The sequence below is a fragment of the Sceloporus occidentalis genome, unplaced genomic scaffold (assembly GCF_023333645.1).
Source record: "Sceloporus occidentalis isolate IW3139 unplaced genomic scaffold, rSceOcc1.0.p SCAF_1, whole genome shotgun sequence".
Classification (NCBI taxonomy): domain Eukaryota; kingdom Metazoa; phylum Chordata; class Lepidosauria; order Squamata; family Phrynosomatidae; genus Sceloporus; species Sceloporus occidentalis.
In genome coordinates, this window is record NW_028316981.1 from 276,301,298 (window position 1) to 276,322,105 (window position 20,808).

Genomic DNA, 20,808 nt, shown 5'->3' on the forward strand with positions numbered 1-20,808 from the left:
CCAATACTTTTCTGTTGATCATGCTGACTGGGGATTATTGCTTTTGTAGACGAAGATAAGTAGGGATGTAGCTGGGTTGTGGAAACCCTATCTATGTATTCACACTCTGCTGTCCAGATGAGCAGTCAGTTATTTTTTGCTTTCCCAGCAGTTGAATTTTTAAAAAATCTCAGTTGCTTTCTATCCCATATATGACAATCTTACAAAAAAAAAAAAACAAAAACAAAAACAAAAAAAGAAGTATGAAATGCTCACCCATCCTTACTTGGGAATACTGTTCAGAAGTAATTGGAAGACAGAAAACCATTCCAGTGCCTTGTAATTCTTCCCATCAAGCTGTTGGGTGTGTTGTTGAGCTGTAAGACTTCCTTACAGTCTTTTGTACTTGCAACAAAGTCATCATGAACTTTTATTTGTAGGAAAAAGAAATAAAAGTAACATCCCCACACACTATTTTTAAAAACACTGTTTTGAGATTTTACAATGAGATTAGGCAGACAGAGGTATTTACAGCAATATCCCCTAACCTAACTCATTATATTCATAAAGATCTTCTGTTGGCACAAGTTCACTCCATGAATCTGAGCAAGTAGACCTAGTTTTTGAATCTTATGCTACAACTTCTTTCACACAGCCTCAAAGGTTCTACAAGATCTGTTTTCATACTGTATTTCTAGGTGTTAATTGTCACATTTCTGACCAGGCTTTCTCTGAAGTGTGCAGAGTGGTATATAGATTCTTTAAGCCCACAGGGATTATCTATTTGTGATACAGGGTGCTCTCTCTTCCACCAAAAAAAAGTGTTATCAGGTAGCAGCATGCAGTAGACAGCTTTCAGAAATGACTGGTGACAGCTGCCAGAGCACCACTTGGGAAGAACCTGTGCAGTAGCCTTAAAGATGCCAGGAAGATCCTTAGGAGAAGCTCCTCTTTTCATCTTACCACTTTATCAAGTATGGATAGTAGCCTTTTCAGTGACTGCCCCATGATCCATCCCTTCTTTCTCTCTCTGACAAGCACACATCTTCTTACATCCACATCCCTACTCACTTGGAAGAGACTATAGTTTGCCGTGGGAAGGCTAGGAAGGGCATTTCTGAACTAATAGATTGTATGCGGAGAAGAAAAGAAAAAGGCTCAGGGGAACGAAGGGAAAAAAAGGAAAGAGAAAATTGATCGAGTGGAGAGGGAAGTAGGAACAGGAGAAGGAAAGGCCTTCTGGACACATGAGCCGTTATCAGACGATGGGTTTTGCAGCTCCAATCTGGAGTCACTCTTGGTCCAACCATCCGAATTCACGTTAAAATGTGATTTATTATCACACATGATTGCTTTCTATGGGGAGCAGTTCCAAGCCAGATCCAAAGTCAATCCAAAGTGACTCCTGATGTAGGTGAATTTGGTAACAAGCAAATTCACAAAAATTGTTTCCAAGCTCACTTTGATTTCAATCCGAATTGCTCTGGTGTGGATGATCACCCCTATCTCGCCCCCCTTGGCCCCCTGCGTCCTGCTCCTGCATCCCCCTCCTCCTCATTCACCCCAGTCTCGCCCCCAGTGACCACCTGCACCCTGCTCCTGCATCCTCCTCCTCCTCATTCACCCCAATCTCGCCCCCAGTGACCCCCTGTGTCCTGCTCCTACATCCTCATCCTCCTCCTGCACCCCGATCTCACCCCCAGTGACCCCCTGCGTCCTGCTCCTGCATCCTCTTCCTCCTCCTGCACCCCGATCTCGCCCCCAGTGACCCCCTGCACCCTGGTGCTAAGGAGGGGGCAAAAGGAGGTAGCAGGGAAGGATGACAGCGTTCAGAGCCCCACTGAGCATGCGCAAGGGTACCAGTTCAAATCATTGAATCTGTCTGGTGTTGTAATTTATTTTGCAATTGCTCTGCTTTGCCTCAGTAATGAGCACAATTTCGTCCTTCACGTGTGATAATTAATCATGTGAATTGCATTGGATTTGAAGTGACTATGCTTCCCCCTAATTTCAGAAAGGCTCCGGATTAGTGTTCCAGGTTCATGTGTGATAAGGCCCGTGGTCAAAATGGGAAGGGAAGTCACACAAAGCAAGGCGTTTTGACTGGATTGACTTGTGTAATGGAGTGGCAGTGTAATAAGATGATGGCGTCTGATATATTGCCATTAAGGCAAAGCCATGCAACTTCCCTTTGCCCTCTGGAATTTTTTACTCTTGGAGTGTTTGATCTTCCCAGTGTCATGTCATAAATAGCTCTCTTCTGATTAAGGACAATTTGGCATGTGGACAGAAATGGAGTTGCTGCTGCTGCTGCTGCTACTGGAAGATATACAAATATTCTGCCCACATGTATATTCAGGATTAGTTTCAGAATCCTTTGGATTTTGGTCAGGATTTTCAGAATAGTGTAAACATTTGGGAAAATAACTATTTTTACTGTAACTCCCAGAATGCCACAGTGTGCATGAGAAAATATTTCAATCAAAGCCTATTTCAAGTCATAGGACTGTGATCTTTGCAGATTATTACAAACAGTTTTGTGGAAGTTTAGCCTGAGAAATCTTATAACAGGAGTGGAAATTGTGTATACAGCCTTCCTTGTGTTTTTGGCTTGTAGTTCCCAGAACTCCTCACCACTGACTACGCTAGCTAGGGCTGCTTGGAGCTGCAGATCAACAACACCTGGAGGGCTGGACAATTTCCCCCCAAATAATTTTAAAATTAATAAAGAGCTGTAAGGCAAGTAAGAGGGATGCAGTGGCTTAGTGAAGATGCCAGTTCTGATGATTGTAAGATCAGAAAGTTGGCAGTTCAAGGCTTGAGTGCTGCATGATGGGATGAACTCCTGTCACTAGTCCCAGCTTCTGCCAGCTGAGCAGTTCAAAAGCATGCAAATGCAAGTAGATAAATAGGTACTACATTGGTGAGAAGGCTAAAGCATTTGGTGCAGTCATGCTGGCCAAATGACCACTGGAGTTGTCTTTGGACAACGCTGACTCTTTGGTTTAGTAATGGAGATGAGCACCACCCCCTACAGTTGGTTACAACTAGACATTCATGTTAAGGGACTACCTTTACCTTTTATCTTTTCTGTCACCTTCATAAATCCAGTGAAGAATATGGAATGGCCCAAAAACCATTTCCAGCTTCATATTTTATTTCTTCCAGCCAGGCTGTTGGGTGTGCTGTTGAGCTAGCAGAGGCTCTGTGCTGTAACATAATAACCATGAGCTATTCAGCTAGATTAAAATATTAAAATCAAATTTAGAAATAACTTTGGGAACTGTTTAAACAAACAAACAAGTAACCAGTTTTGAAATTAGTTAGATAGGCAGAGGTATTAATCATTTATACAAAGAAACTTAGAATTTGTGACTGTATCCCTCTTGCAACAAGATTTGACACTGAAAAAAATTGTTCATTCATAAGAGAGGATGGGAAATGCTATTCATGAAAGTTTATTCAAAAGTAAATCTCATTTAGTTTAATGAGATTTTGCCACATTTATCATTGCAATCTAAAACTACCAAGCATATTAGCCCAGATATTAGATATTTAAAAGATATCTTAGCTGATACACTCAAGATTGAAACTTATCCTTCAAAATACCACTGAAGTCACCAGGAATAGCTGGCTTGAACCATGTGTAGGATGAGATTGATGCATTCTGACTCTTATCCCAGTTTGACCTCTCAGTCCTTTAATGTCCCTCTGCAACCTCACACATGGAACCTTGAGTGCATAGATCACATTTCAGAACCTTTTCCATCTGATAACAAATCTTGTGTTTCATTAGCCTCTGCTATACCTTTTCTTCAGAAACACAGTGAAGTGAGGTTTTATGTGTTGTTTTAAATCCTCACTTATGGAGAGGGAAATCCTTTTCCACAATGGCATCATTCCCCTTTCCCAAATTGAGCTGGTAGGGGGAGTCATACAGCATGTGTGTTGTATGCACCCACATTACTTTTGCTCTGGGATCCTCCCCAGGGGAAATCTTTTTTCACAATTGTTCTTCAGGTTGTGGTGCTCCTTTACAACTACGTGTGGCCTCCATATTGTTTTAGCAAAACAAAAATATCAGTTTAAACCCCCTCCCACCAGTTTTGAAACTGCAAGTAACTTTTTGGTCATTTTCCTGTTCCATTTGGAGGGTCTGCCATGACTCCTTGTTGTTGTGTGCCTTCAAGTTGTTTCTTACGTATCGCAACTCTAAAGATAACCTATCGTGGGGTTTTCTTGGCAAGATTTGTTTTGAAGGGGTTTGCGTTTGTCTCCCTCTGAGGCGGAAAGAGTGTTACTTGCCCAAGGTTACTCAGTGGGTTTCCATGGCGGAGTGGAGATTTGAACCCTGACCTCCAGACAATAGTCCAGTGCTCAAACCACTACACCACACTGGCTCCTTTGGACTAAGACTCCTAGGATTAAACAAATAGCCCCTGTACACCCAGGGTTTACCTAGCCCAGACTTATGCCACACATTTTTGCAATTATAGTAAGTGTGAGGTGAATTTGCAGACTACATTCAGACTTAATGCTCTGTATATCAAACCTTATGCTGTCGGTTATAACCTTCACAGGAAAAAAAGGCCTAGATCCAATTAGATCCAATTGGAATACACCCTAGGCAGGTTGATGAGACATCCTCCTTTTCAAGGACATGTCCTATATTTCAATCCTCTGTCCAGGAGCAATCTCAGAATGTTCTCCATTTTGATCAGGACTCAGAAACACAAATTTTTATTTATATGAATGTTATTGGTTTTTGATTTGGAATGTCCTCCATTTTTCTTGAACATCCTCCATTTGGAGGTTTGGACATCTGGTTACCCTGGTTACCCAAGGGTATTAAAAGAACTGGCAAATGTAATCTCAGAACCATTGGCAATAATCTTTGAGAACTCCTGGAGAACAGGAATAATCTCAGCAGACTGGAGGAGGGCAAACATTGCCCTCATCTTCAAAAAGGAAAAAAGAAGAACCCAACAATTATCATCCAGTTAGTTGGGCATTAAGACCAGGAAAAATTCTAGAGCTGATAATTAAACAGAGAGTCTATGAACATTTAGAAAGCAATGCCATTATCACAAAAAGTCATCATGGGTTTCTGAGAAACATGTCATGCCAGACTAATGTGATCTCCTTTTTTGATAAAATTACCAGTTTGGTAGACAAAAGGAATGCTGTAGATATAGTATATCTCTATTTCAGTAAGTAGTAGTAAGATTTATTCGGTTGTTGACCAGTATACAAAATAACTTGATAAAATAATAATTGCAAAATACAATTATTAATAATTGTTAAAAACAATTTCAGATACAAATTCAAGGTCATGTTATGCACATATCAGTTTTCATATTTTACATATGATGTAACAAAATTTTGCTACATAGTGAACATTACTTGGTTTCTGATTGTTCTGAAGATAACATAAATAGAAAGTATCAGTATGTCCAGGGTGTTCGTTTAGTAGAGGAGTAATCAGCTGGTGGCAACTGTCCTTGTAGAATTGACAGTTTCAATAACGCCATCATCGCAAGGACAAAGCCGAGTTTAATAAGGTGGGGTTTTTTTATATTTTCCTTCTAGCACTGCTGTTGGGAGAGCATTAAATCGAGCTAAAGATAGAGCTCTCCTAAATTTGTTTATTTCAGTAAGACCTTTGACAAGGTTCCCCATGATACTCTTGCAAACAAGCTTGTTAAATGTGTGTTAGACAAGGCAACTGTTATATGGATTTGTAATTGGTTGACTGGCTGAACCCAAAGGTTGCTCAGCAATGACTCCTCTTCATCCTGGAGAGAAGTGACCAGTGCAGTGCCACTGGGTTCTGCCCTGGGCCCAGTGCTATTCAACATCTTTATCAGTGACTTGGATGAGATAGTCCCTCCTGATTCTTCTTCTGCTCATAATCTTCTATCACCCTCACCTAACAAATTTTCTGTGTTTCCCCCTGCTTCTTTGGATGAACTCGCTACACTTCTGAACTCTTCCAAACCTGCAACTTGCTCTCTTGACCCAATTCCTACTCATCTTCTAACCTCTATAGCTCCGTCTTTTCTGCCCTCACTTCTCCATATCTTCAATCTCTCTCTCTCTCTACAGGATCCTTCCTTTTCAAATGCTCTCATTTCAGCTTCAAATGCTCTCATTTCCCCAATTCTGAAAAAACCTTCTCTTGACCCCTCCTCTCTGTCTAGCTATCGGCTGATTTCTCTTCTTCCCTTTCTTTCTAAAGTTTTGGAACGGGTTGTTTATTCTCGCTGTCTTGAATTTCTTGATGCCAACTCCATCCTCGATCTCTTTCAGTCTGGTTTCCGCCCATGGCATTCTACAGAGACAACTCGCACTATGATCTCGAATGACCTTTTGCAGGTCAAGGCTAATGGCCTCTACTCTGTTCTCATCCTTCTTGATCTGTCTGCAGCCTTTGACACCGTTGATCACTGTCTTCTAGTTGATATACTTTCTGACCTTGTGTTCTCAGACTCTGTTCTCGACTGGTTTAGATCTTACTTGTCAGGCAGATCTTTTGCAGTAGTCACTGGTGGTCAAACTTCGTCCTCTGTTACCTTATCTGTTGAAGTTCCCCAGGGCTCTGTTCTGGGTCCCCTTCTGTTTTCTCTCTACACACTGTCCTTAGGTAAACTCATTAGCTCTTTTGGTTTTTCCTACCATCTGTACGCCGATGACACCCAGTTGTATCTTTCCACCCCCGACCTTTCTCCAAGGCTTGAACAGCAAGTTTCTTGCCTCACAGCTGTCTCACAGTGGATGTGCCATCGGCGTTTGAAGCTCAACATGTCCAAGACAGAGCTTCTTGTCTTTCCTCCTAAGTCCACCCTTCAACATTCCTTTTCTGTCTCTGTGGACAACATTTCTATTCAACCAGTCCAGCAAGCCCACAGTCTTGGTTTTATCTTTGATTCTTCTCTGTCGTGTATCCCTCAGATCCAGACCACAGCTAAAGCTTGTAGATTCTTTTTATACAATATTGCCAAAATCCGACCATTTCTCTCTGCCTCTACTGCCAAGATCCTGGTCCATGCCCTAGTGGTCTCACAACTCGATTACTGTAACATCCTCCTGGCTGGGCTTCCTCTTTCTCACCTCCGTCCTTTAATTTCTGTCCGGCATTCAGCTGCACGCATTATCACTTCCACCCACCGCTCTGACCACATCTCTCCTGTGTTGGCATCCCTTCACTGGCTCCCCCTCCCTTTCCGCATTCAGTATAAGCTCCTGCTCTCGACGTTTAAAGCCCTCCATGGACTGGCCCCTCCTTACTTATCAGACCTTCTTTCTCCTCACCTTCCCACCAGGGCCCTCCCTTCTGGTAGTCAAGGTCTGCTGTCCCAGCCCAGGATTTCCTCCGCCCCATCTCAGATTAGCCCCTTTTCACTCGCTGCCCCTCACTCCTGGAACCTTCTTCCCCCGCAAACAAGAGCCATCACTTCTTTAACCAGCTTCAAAACGGAGCTGAAGACCATCTTGTTCAGAGAAGCGTTCCCAGGCATTGCATAATTGTCACTTGCTATTTGATGCTCTTTTGTTGTCTGTTTATTGAATCATTTCCTGTATTGCTATGTATTTTATATGTATTATCTTACTAGAAAGGCCCCATCCCCACCACCACTCCCTTCTCCTTTTGTGTCGTGTCTTTCTAGATTGTAAGCCTGAGGGCAGGGAACCGTCCAATTAAAAAGATTGCATGTACAGCGCTGTGTAAATTTACAGCGCTTTATAAATAAAGGTTAATAATAATAATAATAATGAAGTAATAAGGGGCATGCATATCAAATTTGTAGATGAAACCAAATTAGGAGGAGTAGCTAATACCCCAGAGGACAGGATCAAAATTCAACAAGACCTGAATAGTCTAGAAAGCTGGCCCAAAGCTAACAAAACAAATTTCAGCATGGAGAAATGTAAGGTACTTAGGGCGAAAAAATGAAATGCATAGATATAGGATGGGGGACACCTGGCAATGTATTTAAGAGCTGACCCTTAGCAATCTTGGCTGCAGAGTCACTTGGGGACTATTCTTCCTGTTTTTCACACCAGCAAATAATAGTACCCAAATAAAATAAGTTCAGGATTGCATAAACTTGAGAAGTTGACTCCCACTTGTGGACAGCTCCTGTCAAAAATAGCTGCTTTCAGCATGACATTTAACGGCCTACTGTGTCACCAGCTGCTGCCTGGATTGGACCCAGCACTGTGCTGATTCCAAGATGACTGTTGAACACATGGTAACAACAGTATTTCCTGTTCCACTTTTAGACTGACATGTCATCTATGGGACACATTATGCTTTTGTGAAGCAGGCTGTGGGCTTGTACTTGATCATTGAAATGGCAGCCAAGGATTGATGCTTCCTTGAAGCTGACGTGGATCTTTCTTGGTGTTGTCATCCTACACTCTTGCCAAACTCTGGAATTTTCCAGTATCCATCCTGCCTTCCATCCATCCATCCATCCATCCATCCATGTGATACTCTTACTGGAAGAGCCATAGCTAAATGGTAGAAAACCTTAGATGATGGCCATAACTTGGTTTTACAGTATGTGCTGTCCATTTAGAAGGTCTCTGGTTCAGTCTCTGATATTGCCAATTTAAAAAATGAACAGGGACACCTGCTTTGTATCCTATGTTATAGAAGGCTGTCCTCTGTATGGAGTGCTGTCTAGCCCATGGCAGAGTAAGGATTCTGAAGTTCCCCATCAGGTGTGACTGCCTTGATAGTAGACTGAGCAGGAACACAGGCCACCCAGTTGCAGTTTTCCCTGTTGTCGTGAGAAGTATTTATTTTTAAAATTTGAGCAATGGTGTCTAACATTACTGTAAATCACCTCATGCCATTTTAATGCAAAATCATGGTTCCCTTTATCCTTTTGGGATATGTGTATGCACTACATTTCCTCTATTATTACTACTACTATTATTATTATTATTATTATTATTAACCTTTATTTATGAAGCGCTGTAAATTTACACAGCGCTGTACATGCAATCTTTTTAGTTAGACGGTTCCCTGCCCTCAGGCTTACAATCTAAAAAGACATGACACAGAAGGAGAAGGGAGTGGTGGAGGGAGAGGGTAAGAGGTCCAGCAGTTCCTCTCTACCTCCGAGACCTGGACCAAGGCAGATGGACTGGAGGGAGGGCTTGGCTTCAAAATGGAAGGTTCTTTTCTTTTCTTCTTTTTTTCTTTTTTTTCTTTTTCTTTTTTTCTTCTTTTCTTTCCCCCTTTCTTTTCCCTTCCTTCCTTCCATCCTTCGTTTGTTTGCCATTTTGTAAGTTCCTGAGAAAACCCAGTGATAAGTGTGTATGTTGTGTGCCTCCACGTAGTTTTAGACTTATGGCAGCCCTAAGGTAACCCTATCACAGAGTTTTCTTGGCAAGTTTCTTCAGACAGGGTTTACCATTGCCATCCTCTGAGAGTGAGAGAGTGTGACTTGCCCAAGGCCACCCAGCGGCGATTCAAACCCTGCTATCTAGAGTCCTAGTCCAGTTTCAAACCACTACACTGTGTTGGCTCAGGTTTGCCTTAGGGTTGCCATAAATTGGAAATGATTTGAAGACGATCAACATCTCACACAAGTGGCTTCACACGTAGATGGTGATGAAAAATACTTTGCTTAAGACTCTGGAGATACAGAGAATTCTGGGCCAAATAGACAAATAGTCTGATCTAGCAGTTACCTATGTGCATTGCATGTTGAAAATCCCATAATCATTGTACTGCATCTTCAGTTAAGTGTAGGTGGTAGCATTGAGAATAAATGTAGTCTAAAGAGGTGGTGCAGATCAAAAGGAGCTTTTTTCTACCTGCTCCATTGGTCTGATATGACATGAAATGATTGCTGACACCGCCCCCCCCCCCCCCATATTTCAATCTGTTTCTTTAAAAACAAGAAGGAAAATCAAAATTCTTAGTGCTACCTGAATCCCTTTTAGATCTAGTGGCGTTGCCATGGCAATCCCTGGGAAAGATACAATGTAGGTTTTATTGGATCAATTTCTTCTGATGTGTGTGCATCCTATTGAGTTTCACAGAAGGTACACAGGTTGTACTGGCTAACAGTTCATCTGGGAAAGTATAACGTTTTCTGGGATGCTGCCACATCCAAAGATGTCATGAAATGTTTGCTTCAAAGTGGACTGCAGAAAAGGTATATTTCTGAACTTAGATAATATGGAATATTGGTGAGCCTAAATTCCCAGGATTCATACAAGGTCTCAGGGGAAAGCATCTGTCATGGCTTTATTAAGGCCCTAACCTTCCAAAATCTCTTAATACTGAGAATCCAAGATCATAACATATTAGAGTCTTTCCAGGTATTGCTGATGTTTCCCCAAGGAATTTGTAGTCAAGACTTAAAGTATAATGTTCTCTATCTAGCATAAGAAAGGAGTTAGTAAATACAAGCATCGTCCTTCTGGGAACAGACATTACACTGGGAAGACACCTGGATAGATTTTATATAGGCCTTTAAAACTGGTATTCTGTGCTACTAAATGCAAATTCAGTATTTGCCAAAATAGATTATCCACAGGGGTACACATTTACACCGATTTATGAGTCTTTCTGTCATACTCTAATGAACACAGGAAGCTGCTCTGTACTGATAGACTGTAGCTCCATCAAATTTAGTATTGTTTACTGTGATGGATATATTTAAAAAAATCATAAACCACAAAGCACAAAATCTTGGGCAGATGTTGTACTACATGCCCTTCTTCAATTCTCTTGAGAAATTGTTCTTTTAATATTAGTTCAAATTTTTAGCACTGCTAAAGCAAACACTATCCAAAGGGCTGTGCTGTCCAATTCTGCCCCCCAAACAAAGAACCATAATAAGAGAGAGCAGCAGGGGGCTTGAAAATGCCCAACAAGAATATCTGAACAGCAGACTGAACAGGCCCACAGTCTTCCCCGCTATAACATACCCTCCAGCACTTCACAGATGAAAACGGGCACGTATATGGTCAAGCAATATTAAAGTATATATCCTCTAACTGGCCTGATTTGGCAGGGACGGTACCAATTATTCTTCTGGAGGCCCACTTTTTCAACTGCATTAAATATGTTCCTGGCACATACATTCCTCCCATCTCCTCCCACTTTCCCCCCTGTTCCTCAGCTTACTTCTGCAAACTGAGTTCACCATGCAAGCGTAGTTTGCACTCAGTTAACTCAGTGGTTGAGGGAGAAGAGAGGCCCTTACCTGTAGTCTCAGCCAAAAGAAAACTGCTGCAGCCTTTCTTACGCTGTGTGTTCTTCCTCATTAATAACTTCTGACATACTTGGACAAAGATGTGGCAATTGTAATTGGTTAAATGTTGAAGGGTACCTAAAGGCACCAGATCCCATCTTATCTTGAAAGCTAAGCAGGGTAAGCCCTGGTTAGTACTTAATACCAGATACTGTATTTCAGAGGAAGGAACTGGCAAAAGCACCTCTCGAATATTCCTTGCCAAAAAAGACCCTATGAAATTTGACTTAAGGCGACATTTGACTTGAAGGCAGATACACTAACATTAGAGCAGGGGTCGGCAACCTCCGGCCCACGGGCCGGATTCGACCCACGGAGGCCTTTAAGCCGGCCCCTGGCTCCTCCTGCTGCCGCCGCCGCCGGTTGTGGCTTTTGCCCGCTATGGGCGCCACCATTTTGGGGGAAAATGGCGGCGAAATCTCACGTGACCTTCTGCCGCCATTTTGGGCAAAAAATGGTGGCGAAATCTCGCGCTACTTCAGGGAAGGTCGCGTGAGATTTCGCCGCCATTTCCCCCCCCAAAATGGCAGTGCCCAGGGCTCTGGCGGCGGCAGCGGGCCCCTGGGAGGCCCGTAGCCTTCTCTGGGGGCTTCCAGGAGGGCTCCATGGCAGCAGCGGGCCCCTGGGAGGCCCGTTGCTGTCGTTGGGCCCTCCAGGAGGGCTCCGGCGGCGGCAGCGGGCCCCTGGGAGGCCCGTTTCCTTCGCTGGGGGCCTCCAGGAGGGCTCCAGCGGTGGCAGCGGGCCCCTGGGAGGCCCGTTTCCTTCGCTGGGGCCTCCAGGAGGGCTCCGACGGCAGCAGCGGGCCCCTGGGAAGCCAGTTGCCATCGCTGGGGCCCTCCAGGAGGGTTCCGATGGCGGCAGCGGGCCCCTGGGAGGCCAGTTGCCGTCACTGGGGCCCTCCAGGAGGGCTCCTGCGCCGGCAGCGGGCCTCCCAGAGGCCCGTTGCCTTCGCTGGGGTCCTCCAGGAGGGCTCCGGCGGCAGCAGTGGGCCCCTGGGAAGCCAGTTGCCGTCGCAGGGGCCCTCCAGGAGGGCTCCGGCGGTGGCAGCGGGCCCCTGGGAGGCCAGTTGCCGTCGCAGGGGCCCTCCAGGAGTGCTCCGACGGCGGCAGCAGGCCCCTGGGAGGCCAGTTGCTGTCGCTGGGGCCCTCCAGGAGGGCTCCTGCGGCAGCAGTGGGCCTCTGGTGTCAGGGGCCGGCAAAGACGGGGAGGCCTCCAGCGCTGGCGGTCCCCACCAGCTCTTTCCCGGCCTCTGACAGGGCCTGGGGCCCCGTCAGGGGCCAGCAAAGAGGACGTGGCCTGGTCCCTGGGGGTGGAAGCTCCACCCCCAGGGGTGGGACCTCCGCCCCGGGGTGGAGGCTCCACCCCCAGCACGCGGCCCCTCCCCCGGGGGGGTGGAAGCTCCACCCCCCGGCTTCGGCCCCCCCAGTTGTCTGAGGGACAGCAACCCGGCCCCCGGCTCAAAAAGGTTGCCTACTCCTGCATTAGAGCGTGGTCATAGTGTCACATATTATTAAAGAGGAAGAATATACAGTCCGCCCTTCCCTTATGTGCGGGATCCTTTCCAGAGACACACACCCCCTCACATAAGGGGGAAACTGTGTATGCAATGGGGCGTATGCATGTGGCGCAAGCATGCGTGCCATTCATTAAATTGTACTGCAGCTTCAGCATAAGATGAAAGCCATGCAAGGGAAGCTCGTGTATGGTGTGGGCTGACTGCATAAGCTAGGAAAAATTACAGCAGTTTACTTTTGCCTGAGTCTGCTAGCAAAGGCATGATTCTGCCTCCTCTTTTCTTCTCCCCTCTGCTAAGTTAACTGAATACAAACTTATCTTGCACTGCACTGAACTGGAAGATGCTGTGACTTTGAAATTGCCTATCCATGCAAGCCTCCCTGTCTTCCTATGGTTGCTGTCACCATTGCTCCTGCCCCTGCTTCTTGCTCCCTGTTTGAGCAGAGAGAACATATGACTGCTAGCATAATGGCCTGTCGTACTGGTGTAGTTACCAATAAGATTCTGGTTCAAATCATTACTTGCATCTGGGCATAAATTAACCCATGCTTGTTTTATGCAAATCTTTATCCACTTTTATCCTTATGTAGGTATACTTATTGTAGTCCCTTTTTCCTTTCTCCATTGATGGCCTACTTCCTCAGATGCACAGGGTCCCATCTGCATGCATCTGTGGTAGTAGGCCTAAGTCTGTGAAAGCTCCTGCTACCGGTTTCTTTTTTTAGTTAGTCTCAAAGGTACTACTGAGAGGAACACAATAATAATAATGCTTTCTTGCTTCTGTACTTTGCTTTGCAAAAGAATCAATAGTTACAGAAGGCCCATAGATTAAGCCTACAGAGTAAAGTGCAAATGGGCTATGCTGGCCCCCACTCTTTCTTTCTGTGTGTGGCAGTAGTATACACACTCACATAATCACCCCCTCCTTCCTCTGGAGGGCTCTGAATACAATGGCCTGTGTTTAACCAGCGGCCTTGAAGAGCCTAGCTTAGCCGAGTATGTATCTTACAGTTATCTCTCTGTACATTCCAAGCAAGCAAGCAAATGTAATGCCAAGCAAATGTAATGCCAAAAAGACAATGTAGGACATAATGCTGTTTCGCTTTTGTGATTGGCTTACGCTAGGAAAAGTAGAGTTAGAAGGGCATAAAAGAGGATGGCAAGAGGCCCTCGGGGCTGCAGTTTTGATAACGCCCACCTTGCTGTGTGTGTGCGTGCTGCTGCCCTGCGCAGAGAATAAAGCGTTTTTTTTAATCCTAGCCAGTTCGGTCTCTTTGACTCTGCTTGTCCACCGGCAGGCCACGGGCTTTCGGGTTCGTGGATTTGGGGTTCACCCGCTACACTACAAGATCCTTTTGTGTACAGATGTTCCATAGTAACATGCCTATGTCGTTGAATTAATGTTGTTGTGTTGTTGTTTTTAATAGAATCATTTTTTTTAATCTTTTGTAGTAAGAGGTTGTTTTTTTTTAAATCAGTACTTTGTTATAACATTTTGTAAGCCACTCTGAGAGTCAGTGTGGTGCAGTGGTTTGAGCACTAGACTAGCACTCTGGAGACCAAGATCTGAATTTTTGTTTGGCCACTGGGTGACCTTGGCAAGTCACATTCTCAGCCTCAGAGGCAGGAGAAGGCAAACCCCTTCGGAACATAGGGTTTTTTTTGTTTTTCGGGCTATGTGGCCATGTTCTAGCTCATAGCCCAAAAAACCCACAAAAAACTATGGATGCCGGCTATGAAAGCCTTCGACCCTTCTGAACAAATCATGCAAAACAAACAAACAAACAAACAAACAAAAAACACCTTTGTGATAGTGTGCCCTAAGGTTAGCATAAGTCAGAAACAACTTGAACGTACACAACAACATCAACAAGCCACCTTTACACTTGTGCTAGGAGATAGATGTGATATAAAACAGGTAAATAATAGTCATTGGGACATGTTTTTAAAATGTAAGTAACGTTGTCATTTTACTATAGACAATCCTCCAAAAGCTGGCAATTTAATACAGGTTGAATGTGTGTTATCAAGAATTCCAAAATCCAAATTTGTTCACATGGGTAGTTGAGATAGTGACACCTTTCCTTCTGATGGTTCATTGTACATAAACTTTTTTATGCAGGCTTTTAATATGTAGTTGTGCCCAGGGAGGCTTCTTTTTGGGTGTTTGCTTTGATATTTTTAATGGTATTATATTTTAAACTTTGTATTTGTAAGGATTTTACATTTTTGACTTTAATATGATGTTTTAATTGTGTTTTTAAGTTGAACTGCATTGTTATTGTTGTTGCTGTTCTTGTTTTTAAGCATGTTTTGTGAATTGCCTTGGGTCCAAGTTGGGAGAAAGAGAGCATATAAATAAAATAAAATAATAAAATCTGAAAAAATAAATGAAACCCAAAAATTTTTGGTCCCAAGCATTTCAGATAAGGAAGACACAACCTGTATATATATATTGAATATACATTTTGTTTTACCAGAATTAGATCTCATAGATGCAACAATTTGATCTTTTCATAGCCATGTGAGCCAACATTGCAGCTACAATTCCATCTAGGAAACTACCTATTTTCTCTTCTGGAGAGAAGCTGTTGGAATCAGATGAGAGTTTCTTAATTAAAATTAAATATAATGAAACCCATACACATTTCGCAAAATAGGTAGGGCATGAATGTACTAAACAATGCTAAAACAACCGTCTTGTGTAAGTCTTTCACTATTTTATATCGGGGTGGGAAATTATGGCCCTTCAGATATTTTTGGCCTACAGTTCCCACCAGCCTTAATTAACATAGCTAGCTAGCTGGCATTTTTAAAAAATAAATCTGTAAGCTACCCTGAATCCCTATCTCGGGTAAAAGATGAGATTTAAATAAAGTGATTGACTGATTGATTGATTCGCAGGTGGTTCCATGGAAAATATGAACAGCAGGGTGAATTCAGTTAGTGAAGATTTCGTGAGGAATCCAGTAATGAATTCAGATCTGTCACCCAAAAGCCAAACACCCAGGTATCAAGGTAAGGTATAAATTCAAACCCCAAGCAAATGCCATTTTGTGTAACTGTTACATTGCATTTCACTTGGATAATGCATGCACATTCCATGCTCATTTACATGAGAAATCTGAAGTTGCAGAGTCTCTTGATCTCTCTTGATTTATAAGCAGTAGCTTCCATGGTGTTCTTTTTCAAAGACATGCACCCATAAAATTTTGTCTCAGATTTCCAGTGATCAATCCTTATTTGTCCATAGTACTTTGAACTTAGTTTTTCTTTGCTTCTATTGTTAATAGCATGACAACCTTCCTCCCCACCCCTGGATGTTAGGATTACCCTGCTTTTTTTCTAGCTCCAAATATCCATCAGGGGGAAATAGTTTTCCCAGCAATTAGCAGACTAAAGTCACAATAGTATCTTGAATCACTGTATAATTTTCCTTGAAAGGCTCTCCAGCCTTATTCAACCCTGGTGCCCACTACATGGTTGAGACTATAACTCTCAGGCTGGGGATGGTGATATTTGTAGTCCAGCATCTTTCAGGGGCATAAGATTTGGAAAGACTGGTCTAGACAAAGTGCTGATCATACTATAAAGTATTTCCTAAGTTTTACAACTGCAGATTTCAGATGGTGGCTCCAAAACTTTCTCATATACATATTCCCTGGATATGGAAGAGTGAGGTACCAAAGAGAAACATTCTAGTCTAGCCTTCAGCTTCACAGTCCACCTTATATGTATTGTTCTCCCCAAAGTGGAAAAATTCTGTACACATAATCTGAAATGGTACAGCCCAGGAACCCTTACTCTGTGTGGAACATAGCAAATCTCAGTGTTTGAGCAATTTTCAGAAAAATAATCTAAGATGGATGATTCTTAAATATCCCAATCTTCATTTATTATTCATTCATACTGTACCTTTCAGTATATGCTTTGCACAAGCTTTTTTCTGATCTTCTCCCCATCAACATTCATTCTAGCATTACAGCTGTTTTCCCTAAAGGCAAGCCAAGACTGCCTCCAATAACAGCATATTGGTTACTTGATCTGGGTCTCCTAGCACTGAGATGTGTTAGTGATATAATCTGCTCCTGTTTCTGTGGTCTGTTGTTGCAATTCATGTCACTGCTTAGTTTTGAAAGTAGATATTTGCATTTTGCTGTGCACTGCTTTGTGCAGTAATAGTACAATCCAGTCAATGCCAAGCACTTGGAAGTCTGGTTGACTTCAGGGGTAAAGGTTTAGATCCACTTTAGTTTACTGATTCACCAAAAGGAACAACTGTAAAGGTTCATGCTTATGCTTTGTTGTTGTTATTTGCCATCCAGTCAGCATTGAGTTAAGGCAACTTTATGAATGGGAGACTTGTAAGAGCCCCATCACTGACCACTCAGGTCTGTTTATGCCCCATATAAATCCAAATATTTCCTAATTTTGGAAATTAAATCACTTCCCAGGTGTATACAAACAGAAGACAGTAGTTCTCAGCTTTAGAGGTGGTGGTAGCAGATGTAGTGGGTGGTAGGGGAGAAGAAGAGGAAGGGGTAGATGAGTAGCTTGACTTTGGATTTCACTTCTTGGGGCTTCCCTACCCAATAAGTATGTATGTAGTTCAAAGTACTATTCAGATTACTGGATACATTAACTTGTACAGGTGCATTACTTTTCTTATACACAGATTCCTTCTCTGGTTTGCTGGAGAAGAAGCTAAGCAGTTAGAGCTGCACCTCTGTTAGGATAACATGAAGCAAATCTCTCTGATTTATTTGGCTGCTTCTGCTGCAGTTGGAAGCATTTAGACAGCCCACATTATGGTTCCTGAGTTGTGCCACTGAATTTGGTACAGAATTGATGCACAGTACAGTAGTTGTACAATGAGTGTTTGTTAGTACGGAACCATAAGAAGAGTGGGCATTTACACTATCTAGAAGTCCCATGGTATTTGAATAGTAGAAAGCAATTGTTCCCTTTCCATGTCAATAAAGATATTTGGCAGGAGTCATTGGGTGCACTTACAGCATGATTTACCCAATCAGTTCTGTATTAGATGGCCTTTACTAAAGACAAAACAGAAGCCTTTGGTGCCATGGTAGTAGGGAGGAAGAAGTTGGCTGTCTTGGAAGCACATGTATAATAAGGCATGTTTGGCCAGCAAGAGGAGTTTGCTGTATAGTGTTTGAAATGGGACCAGGACTTGTATCAATTTGAAGGGCTTATTTCTGAAGGTTCCCACTAGAAAAGCATTAGGTGGGGAACAGCACATATATGATAAACACCTACTTTGTCACTTGCTTGGCACTAATTGCATTAATTTTTAGGTACCAGTCTTTTTTTTTTAATGATTAGTTATTTTAATGGTTTGCAGTTTAAGTCTAGGAAACTTCTTGTGTTTTGAATAGTGGAACTGAAGTTTTCACTCAGTTGTTTGTTTATTAAATTACTTGGTTTTCCATTTTATATAATTAGGTTATTTGTTTATTGAGTTATTTGACTTTTCATTTTAATATTTTTCTTTTAATTTGCATTATAAACTTCATGGGGAAAATGTTATGAAGGATGGTGTATAAATGTCTGCCTTAAATGAATATACTATATAACAGCCACTGTTAAACAAACAACTATGCTTGTCTGTTGCATGAAATGTAGCCAATTCCAGTGGCTTTGAAAGGCGGAGCAAGGATTGCAAGAAGGGAAAGGCTGCCAGGAAAGTTACTGGGTTCATTTTTTAAAAAACTGGCACATGAGATCAGAAAATACAGGCCTCTTCACTATGGAATATTAATAACTGCATTTATTTTGTTACATTTAAAAAGTCCACAAAGATTTTTTTCCTTTAAAAACAGCAACAACAAGGCCCTTCATTATTATTCTTTGGCATATGGAAGTAGCAAGCAGAGCTAATTTTTTTAACCTTTCCATCTTTGTTTTTGTGTTCTAGACTTGAATACATTGCGAAGCCAGTCCCCAAGATCACAGGCTTCAGGTCATGTTGATGGTCAAGCCTTGCATCATTCAGATGTTCTGCTGCACAATCTACCTTGTGACCTGGGACAAGATTCAGAAAGTGGAGGCACTGAGGAAAAGATTGTTTATCTGTAATCTTTTCTCTTTATCCATCAGTAGCACTTTGGGATAACTTTTCTATTGTTCGTAGTTGCTCTTATCCAAATGGCATTGAAGATATGTTATTTATTACAAATAATGAAAAGTTTTCCATATCCATAGGATAATAAATTATTTTTTACATATGTCTGTAATATTTAAATCACAACACACAAGTCTGAAACACTCTGCAAGCAACATTAAATGTTGGCTGGCTCTAAAGAAGCAGTGGCATGAATGCGTAGTGAGATCATCATAATTGTACTATAGATGGAAGTGCTGCCATGCCGAATTCAAGCTGACCATTCATTGTGTAGCTAGATCTATAACTAAAAGAAGGATATAAGGTTTAATAAACAACACAGCAATTTCTATTTTAAAAAAGAGTGGTACAGATGAAACCATGAGAAAGCAAAAAAGCTCTGATTTGGTTGATAATAAAGTCCAGCAAAAGAGGCAGAGGCAGGGGGTGGCAGGAGCTTAAAAAAACACCATCTAACTCCACTCCTATGCTCAGTATCATGGTGCACAATGCCGCAACATGCACCATGTTGGTCTCTGCCCCCAGAGACCACAATGTTCCATAGTGCAGGCTGGGAGCCAGATTCTCTCTGCATTTTTTGTTGTGTTTACTCAACCATGTGGTGTTATTGGCCAGCACAGCGTAAGTAAGATTTAGACCAGTAGGGGGAATTGTGTTCTGTGGCCTTCTAGAATGATGTTGAACTGTACTTCCCAGAATTCCTCACCACCGAGTACACTGTCAAGGACTGCTGAGAAGTGTATTTGAACAACATCTAGAAAGCTGCATAATTCCTACCCTGGTCATCTCAATTTTCTTGGGCCCATGTAAGTCTGTCAGCAGAAAAATATGTAAATACACTATCATTATCATGATTTGTGGAGAGAAGACTAAAGCCTGAAAATCCCTACCTTGTAGAGAGCCTAATAGAGGTTAATGTTCTTTTCAAGTTCTTTCATCCTTTCCTGTGAATGGAGAAACATACCTGAAATATTTCTCAAGTAATTCTAGAAAAGGACTCTTCTGGATCTCACCTTGGCTTCCTACAGGGACAATACTATATTACTACTACAGAAAGTATTCTGCCATATTAGATTAAAACACCTTGTTTTACAATGGATATTTGTGCTATAGCCTAAGACAGACTTTATTTTAAAAGTATGGAGATTCAGGAAATCAATTCCCAGTGTCAACTTAGCCACTTCAGGATTCTGCTGATTTCTTTCGCAGTGGTTTGTATCACAAAGCCAGTTTCCTCTAGCGTGGATGTAACTTGCTTTCATAGCACTCTAGACCAGTTTTTGTGATGTATAGCATTATATTTTGTTCTTGACCACAGTGAGTGCCTTCTTATGGAACCATTAAAATTCATTACATAATCTTCCAAGAAACTGGGAGAGGAAGGATTTTTAAAAAGCCTAACCAAAATACACTCCCCACTCCCATAGACATGTACTATGAATCAGTGTATTGCTTTCAGGACACAGACCTTTGATACATTATAGAGTAATAGATAAAAGTGTTTTTCTGTCCGTTTGGGGGACATAATAGTATACTTTTTGAATTTAATAAATGTTCTACATCTCCCCACGTGTATGTGTCCATAATTCTTAAAAGTCAATAAACGTGTTTTATCAGTCCTTCGCACAACCATTTATGATCACTGTTGCAGTCTGGCCCAGAGTTTGGAAAATTACTTTTTTGGTCTGTAACTCCATCAATTCCCCAGGCACCATGACCACTTGGAGTTTCCAAAAAAGTAATTATTTCCAAGCTCTAGCCTGACCCATGTGTTGCAGGTATATTATAGTACCTGTTGGGCAGAAGAGGTTCAGTCAGGTTGGAATAAGTTCCAGTGTTTCTTGCAATCTATTGAGGCAGCCAGTAAGTGCTGAGCTATTCCCTAATCCTATT

At 42.4% G+C, this 20,808-nt stretch overlaps 1 protein-coding gene across 1 annotated transcript in view; it reads left to right on the forward strand.

The window, feature by feature from the left end:
* The window catches only part of ARHGEF28 (Rho guanine nucleotide exchange factor 28), a 207,083-nt gene extending 186,616 nt beyond the window's left edge, over positions 1 to 20,467 (forward strand). The window contains exons 36-37 of the mRNA XM_089494184.1: positions 15,678 to 15,791; positions 18,709 to 20,467. Of these exons, the coding sequence (XP_089350310.1) occupies positions 15,678 to 15,791; positions 18,709 to 18,869 (275 nt within the window). The 3' untranslated portion in view covers positions 18,870 to 20,467. The remainder of the gene's footprint in view (positions 1 to 15,677; positions 15,792 to 18,708) is intronic.
* The last annotated feature ends 341 nt before the right edge of the window (positions 20,468 to 20,808 follow it).